Source organism: Salvelinus sp. IW2-2015, unplaced genomic scaffold (genome assembly GCF_002910315.2).
Source record: "Salvelinus sp. IW2-2015 unplaced genomic scaffold, ASM291031v2 Un_scaffold915, whole genome shotgun sequence".
NCBI lineage: Eukaryota > Metazoa > Chordata > Actinopteri > Salmoniformes > Salmonidae > Salvelinus > Salvelinus sp. IW2-2015.
Genome location: NW_019942645.1, coordinates 117,623 through 125,086, shown reverse-complemented (window position 1 = coordinate 125,086; position 7,464 = coordinate 117,623). Strand labels below are relative to the sequence as shown.

At 44.8% G+C, this 7,464-nt stretch overlaps 1 protein-coding gene across 1 annotated transcript in view; it reads right to left on the bottom strand.

Moving 5' to 3' along the window:
* Positions 1 to 7,464, bottom strand: part of LOC112069138 (sodium-dependent phosphate transporter 2-like) — a 32,685-nt gene that overhangs the window by 12,216 nt on the left and 13,005 nt on the right. The window contains 5 exon segments of the mRNA XM_070438424.1: positions 7 to 304; positions 895 to 1,134; positions 5,770 to 5,889; positions 6,215 to 6,311; positions 6,424 to 6,509. Coding sequence (XP_070294525.1) covers positions 7 to 304; positions 895 to 1,134; positions 5,770 to 5,889; positions 6,215 to 6,311; positions 6,424 to 6,509 — 841 coding nt within the window.

The following is a 7,464-nucleotide window of genomic DNA, read 5'->3' as shown; positions in this document are numbered from 1 at the left end:
CGGGACTCGGAGCGGAGCAGCGGCTGGACCGGCATGCCACAGATGGCGGCCGTGTAGCAGGTGTAACTGTTGTTGCGACGCAGCAGGCGGTAGTTGTTGTCTGGCGTGGGGGCGGAGTGGTCGTCCTCCAGCCGTCCCAGGTGGATCTTGTGGAGCAGGTCTTTGTAGAGACCAGAGTCCTTGTGGACCGTGTGGTACACTTGYCCGTCGCTYCGYACGTGTTCCCCTCCGAAGGTGAAGCTGCCGTTGGACAGCGGGGACTTGGACATGGACAGGGTACCGTTGGTCATGGAGTGGGTCCGTCCTGGGGGACAAGAGAGGAAAATAAATGTTTCGTCATACCCRGTGGTATACGGTCTGATATACCACAGCTGTCAGCCAATCAGAATMCAGGGCCTCGAWCRGCTCAGTTTATAACACAGTAAATATATCAGGCATACTAAACTAATACTATTATACTACATGTAAGGTGGTCTGGTCTGGGGAGCAATAGAGGATGAAATATGAAACACTCTACGTTAATATAGTAAATGTAAACGTTAGTATGAGGTCATGGAGTGGGACTGGCCTGGGTAGCAAGAGGAATGAGCTTTACAGAACTGCTCTGGTCAACTCTGCTCTAAAATCACAGGTGGTTTGGCTGTGAAGTACTATTGTCAACATACTATTGTGGTGGACCCGCAAACTATATGGGTTAAAACCCAGTGGCTGAGCCTCTCCCGTCTCTATARTGACGTACGTCTGAAACGTGAAGCCTCTCCCGTCTCTATACTGACGTACGTCTGAAKCGTGAAGRCTCTCCCGTCTCTATACTGACYTACGTCTGAAACCTGAAGACTTGTATTAGCTCCCCGGCAGGMAATGCCTAGGCTTTAGRTCAGCGGGCCAACTGACCGTAGACCCGTCCGTTGGGCAGGACAGTGCCTCCATTGGCCAGGCTGTTGAGCTCCCCGGTGGCCTCTCCTCTCCGTGACTCTCCTCCGGTACCYCCGGTTAACGGCAGCACAGCGTCATCRGTCCCCTTGGCGCCKGGRAGCTCCTTGAACACGGGAGTGTCCTCCTCCTCCTCTGGGATCTGATCTAAGGACTCGTCTGAGATGCGTGACAGGGCAGCGTGCTCCTTCTTCATACGACCTGACCAGGGGACAGGGGGACAACATCGTTACACACGTGTTTCCCTCGTTGCCGCCACTCCCAAAAACAGAATAAAAAACTAAATAAAATTGTTTAGAAAATAAAATTGGGGTGGTAAAGCATGTGTACATTTAAATGACTATAAGTACATACAGTTGAAGTCGGAAGTTACATTCACTTAGGTTAAAGTCAAAAAACTCGTTTTTCAACCACTCAAAAATTCTTGTTAACAAACTATAGTTTTGGCAAGTCGGTTAGGACATCTACTTTGTGCATGACACGAGTCATTTTTCCAACAATTGTTTACAGACAGACTTTTTCACTGATAATTCACTGTATCACAATTCCAGTGGGTCAGAAGTTTACATACATTAAGTTGACTGTGCCTAAACAGCTTGGAAAACTCCAGAAAAATGGTGTCATGGCTTTATAAGCTTCTGATTGACTAAAATTATGTCAATTAGCCTATCGGAGGTGTACCTGTGGATGTATTTCAAGGCCTACTTTCAAACTCAGTGCCTCTTTGCTTGACATCATGGAAAAATCAAAAGAAATCAGCCAAGACCTCAGAAAATAAATTGCAGACCTCCACAAGTCTGGTTCATCCTTGGGAGCAATTTCCAAATGCCTGAAGGTACCACTTTCATCTGTACAAACAATAGTACTCAACTATAAACACCATGGGACCACGCAGCCGTCATACCGCTCAAGAAGGAGACGCGTTCTGTCTCCTAGAGATGAACGTACTTTGGTGCGAAAAGTGCAAATCAATCCCAGAACAACAGCAAAAGGACCTTGTGAAGATGCGGAGGAAACAGGTACAAAAGTATCTATATCCACAGTAAAACGAGTCCTATATCGACATAACCTGAAGGCCGCTCAGCAAGGAAGAAGTCACTGCTCCAAAACAGCCATAAAAAAGCCAGACTACGGTTTGCAACTGCACATGGGGACAAAGATCGTACTTTTTGGAGAAATGTCCACTGGTCTGATGAAACAAAAAAATAGAACTGTTTGGCCATAATGACCATCATTATGTTTGGAAGAAAAAGGGGGAGGCTTGCAAGCCAAAGAACACCATCCCAACCGTGAAGCACGGGGGTGGCAGCATCATGGTGCTTTGCTGCAGGAGGGACTGGTGCACTTCACAAAATAGATGGCATCATGAGGAGGAAAATTATGAGATGTTGCTTCAATATATCCACAAGACATCAGTCAGGAAGTTAAAGCTTGGTCGCAAATGGGTCTTCCAAATGGGCAATGAACCCAGGATACTTCCAAAGTGTTGTGGCAAAATGGCTAAAGGACAACAAAGTCAAGGTATGGAGTGCCATCACAAAGCCCTGACCTCAATCCTATAGAAAATTTGCGGGCAGAACTGAAAAAGCGTGTGCGAGCAAGGAGGCCTACAAACCTGACTCAGTTACACCAGCTCTGTCAGGAGGATTGGGCCAAAATTCACCCAACTTATTGTGGGAAGCTTGTGGAAGGCGACACGAAACGTTTGATCCAAGTTAAACAATTTAAAGGCAATGCACTCAATTAGTATTTGGTAGCATGTAAACTTCTAACAAAAGCTTGTTTTCCTTTTCAGTAGCATAACGTTTGTGTCCTATAATGAACGGCAACCCTGGTTAGAACTAACAGGCCTGCTTCACTGATACCATCTCGCCTACAGAGCTGTGAGACTACGGTCATGGTCACTGATACCATCTAGCCTACAGAGCTGTGAGACTACAGTCATGGTCACTGAGACTACAGTCATGGTCACTGACTACAGTCATGGTCACCCTAAACCAAACCCTAAACCCAAACCAAACCCGTAACCTAACCCTTAACCCTAACCTAACCCCTAACTAAACCCTAACCTAACCTAAACCCTAACCCTACCTAACCCCTAACCTAACCCCTAACCCTAACCTAAACCCAAACCCTAAACCCAACCCTAAACCAAACCGTAACCTAAACCCCTAACCTAAACCCCTAACCCTAACCTAAACCCAAACCCTAAACCAAACCCTAAACCCAAACCCGTAACCTAAACCCGTAACCTAAACCCGTAACCTAAACCCGAAACCTAAACCCGTAACCTAACCCGTAACCCTAACCTAAACCCCTAACCTTAACCTAACCCTAAACTAAACCCTAACCTAAACCCCTAACCTAAACCTAAACCCCTAACCCTAACCTAAACCCCTAACCCTAACCTAAACCCTAACCCTAACCTAAACCTAACCTAAACCCCTAACCCTAACCTAAACCCCTAACCTAAACCCCTAACCTAAACCCCTAACCTAAACCCTAACCTAAACACAACTAACACTAACCTAAACCTAACCTAACCTAACCTAAACCCTAACCAAACAAAACATTACCACCAAACAGAAACCTATTCCAGAATGTTCCTAATATCCCCTAAACAACCAGATCATTTAAAATAGGGCTTACTCTTTCTAGCTAGCTGGGGTTCAGGGTTAGTGGGTTTAAAACGTTTCCTTTTGGGAGGGGGGGGGGGGGGTGATGAAAGTCCACATTGGCTGGCAGAAGCTGTTTGGTTTCAGAAGGGTACACAGTCTGAGGAGGCCAGAGACCGGAGGGGGGTTTGTGTGTGTCGCTGGCTCTGTAGCGGGGGACTCTCAAGTCTTTTGTCTGTCCAGGATCAGTCAGTCTGGGAGTCCAGAGGGGCTTTGAGGGCGGCGTGAGAAATAGACACAAAGAGCTCTCAAAATACTTCTAGGCAGGGGAGGCTCCTCAGAGGAGGAAGGGGAGGACCAGTGGAGGCTCCTCGGAGGAGGAAGGGGAGACCAGTGGTGGAAATAGTACTCAATTGTCATACTTGAGATAAAAGAAAAGTCACCCAGTAAACTACTACTTGAAGTAAAAGTCTAAAAGTATTTGACACAAAAGTAAATGTAATTGCTAAAATATATTTAAGTATCAAAAGTACAAGTATAAATCATTTCAAATTCCTTATATTAAGCAAATGGCACCATTTTCTTGTTTTTAAAATTTTATTTACAGATAGCCACGGGCAACTCCAACACTTACAGACAAAGCATGTGTGTTTAGTGACTCCGCCAAATCAGAGGCAGTAGGGATGACCAGGGAGGTTCTCTGTTTAGTGCATGACCCTTTTCCTGTCCTGCTAAGCATTCAAAATGTAACGAGTACTTTTGGTTGTCAGGGAAAATGTATGGAGTATAAAAAATTGCATTAATTTCTTTAGGAATGTAGTGAAGTAAATGTTCAAAAGATCAAAATATAAATAGCAAAGTAAAGTACAGATACCCCCCAAAAAGTATTTTTACTGTATTTTTACTGAAGTACTTTACTCAGTACTGCTCAGTGAATTTCATAAATAATTTTAAAAAACATTAAAAAAACATTTTTAAGTTATTATTTTTCGATAAAACTACACAAAATATATTCACGTCACCAAATAACTGATCAAAACATATTGTTTTGCTCCCGGGTGGCGCAGTGGTCTAAGGCACTGCATCGCAGTGCTAGCTGTGCACCAGAGTCTCTGGGTTCGCGCCCAGGCTCTGTCGCAGCCGGCCGCGACCCGGAGGTCCGTGGGGCGACGCACATTGGCTTAGCGTCGTCCGGGTTAGGCGCCGTAGGGATATCCTTGTCTCATCGCGCTCCAGCGACTCCTGTGGCGGGCCGGGCGCAGTGCGCGCTAACCGAGGGGGGCGGGTGCACGGTGTTTCCTCCGACACATTGGTGCGGCTGGCTTCCGGGTTGGGCGCGCTGTGTTAAGAAGCAGTGCGGCTAGGTTGGGTTGTGCTTCGGAGGACGCATGGCTTTCGACCTTCGTCTCTCCGAGCCCGTACGGGAGTTGTAGCGATGAGACAAGATAGTAATTACTAGCGATTGGATACACGAAAATTGGGGAGAAGGGGATAAAATTAAAATAAAAAAAAATAATAAAATAAAAAAAACATTGTTTTGCAATGAAGGTCTACAGTAGCCTCAACTCCACCGTCAAGGCATTCGGGTTCCTAAACTTTTTCCACTTGGGCCATCATTGGAGAATATCTATGGGCTAAAACAACATAGCTCGTAGCATGGGCTAGTTGACCTGTACCATTTCTGACAAGTTATAAATAGTTATCTAAGGTATACAATGACTGACATGAGAGGACAACTGCTGATGCTCTCTCCTCCAATTTCAAAATTGCACCATGTGCATTCTGTTATTACAACGTCAAAGTGTAGGTTAGAAGCCCGACTGAGCGGTTGATCAGGGGTATATTCATTCCCCCTGATTCTGTTGCAAAACATTTTCCTTAAACGGAAGCAAACGGAACGGAAACGGGGAGGGGACCAACATGAATGTGTCCAATAAAAACAGAACGTTTTGCAGCAGTTGGACTAATGATTACACGCCAGAACAGCTAGATGCAGACAAGAGTGTGCAAGGCATTATTGAATGTGTCACCGTCTGTCACCTTGATTACTGTAATTTGTCTCTCGACCTGTGCACCTCGTTATAAACTTTACATTTGTAGGCTAGGTTGTAGCAACCTCATGATGGGTATAGGGAGGAAAACATTATCTTCCACACACACACGATCCTCCACACACACATACACACGAGACAGTGAGCAAGAGAGAGAGGGTGACACCTACTTGCTATCTTCCGTCTCATCCAGGGGCACACAGCAAACCACACCACGGCAGCACAGACCAGAGCCCCTGCCAACGTGATCAGAGCTATAGCCCACACCGGTAGCATCTCAAGACCTAGCACTGAGAGAGGGAGAGAGGGAGAGAGAGACAGAGCGAGAGAGAGAGAGAGAGAGAGCGAGACACACACTTTGAAACAGAGTGGTAAGCCCAGAAATGCAAAACACAATTGTAGAAAAAAAAAGAAAAAAAAAATCGCAGTTCTCATGTTAGACACTGGTACAGTGCTAGAAATAAAGACGAGGGTAAAAAGGGGTGAAGCTGTTACATGGAGCACCAGTCAAGTGTTAGGACCACCAGTCTAAAGTGTTAGGACCAGGGTTAGGTTAAGTTCTTACATGGAGCACCAGTCTAAAGTGTTAGGACCAGGGTTAGGTTAAGTTCTTACATGGAGCACCAGTGTAGAGGATGGAGAAGGCGTTGATGCCTATCGTTGAGGCGTAAAACACTGGCAGGGCACGGAGGCCGTTGGGGACAGGGTCATCCTGAAAACACACACACACACAGATCAGTAACACACACAAACACAGGTCAGCACAGACACGCACGCACACAGAGAACTGCAAATAGTGTATAATGTGACGACTGGTAACCCACCTTACTGAGGATGAAGTGTCTGATGAGGAAGAAGAGGAATCCCGACATCAGTCCAGACAGCAAGGGAGAGATGAACCAGGACGCAACTGGAGGAAGGAAGAGAGGGGCAGGCTGGGTAACGTAGAGAATTGACTCGGATCACAAACTGATAGATGTACAAATCACCTTGTATCCTGAATAACTACTAATTTGGGATTAGACCACAGACAGAGAGGGCTGGGTAATGAAGTCATATGACAGTCAACCCTATCCCAAAGCACCCTGGGTAATGTAGTCAAACAGTCAACCTAACATAGGTTCTAGACTCAGTCATAGGGCTGGGCGATACGGCCAAAATATATCACATTTTCTWGACGATATTTTTATGTTTTTGAATAATCAAGGTTCTAAATTGCWTTATGAGTTGTGCATTAACCTAGGGCGGCAACACACTTATTTTAATGGGTCTTTTCTCAAATCTGATTGCTTAACAGTATAAAACAAAACTCAACCAAAAGTTGATCTCATTGTAGAACATTTCCACACTGCCACTGTAGTGCTGCGACGATTTGAGCAAATGAGATGTAATTTTTTAACCAAATATTGCAATTGCCATTTGACTATTTAGATCAAACTGAATATCACATTTACATAAGTATTCAGACCATTTACTACAGTAATCTGGGAAGCACCTTTTGGCATCGATTACAACCTCAAAAGCTATTTTTCAGGTCTCTCCAGAGATATTCTTCCACCATAATTTGCAAATAAAATTCATAAAAATCCTACAATTGATTTTCTGGATTATTTTTTTTGAAGGTGTACCTATGATGAAATTACAGGCCTCTCTTCATCTTTTAAGTGGGAGAACTTGCACAATTGGTGGCTGACCTAAATACTTTTTTGCCCCACTGTATATACAGTATCATAATGTAGGGTATACACAGTATCATACGTAGGGTATAATACAGTTATCATACGGTAGGGTATATATACAGTATCATAATGTAGGGTATATACAGTATCATAATGTAGGGTTATTACAGTATCATAATGTAAGGG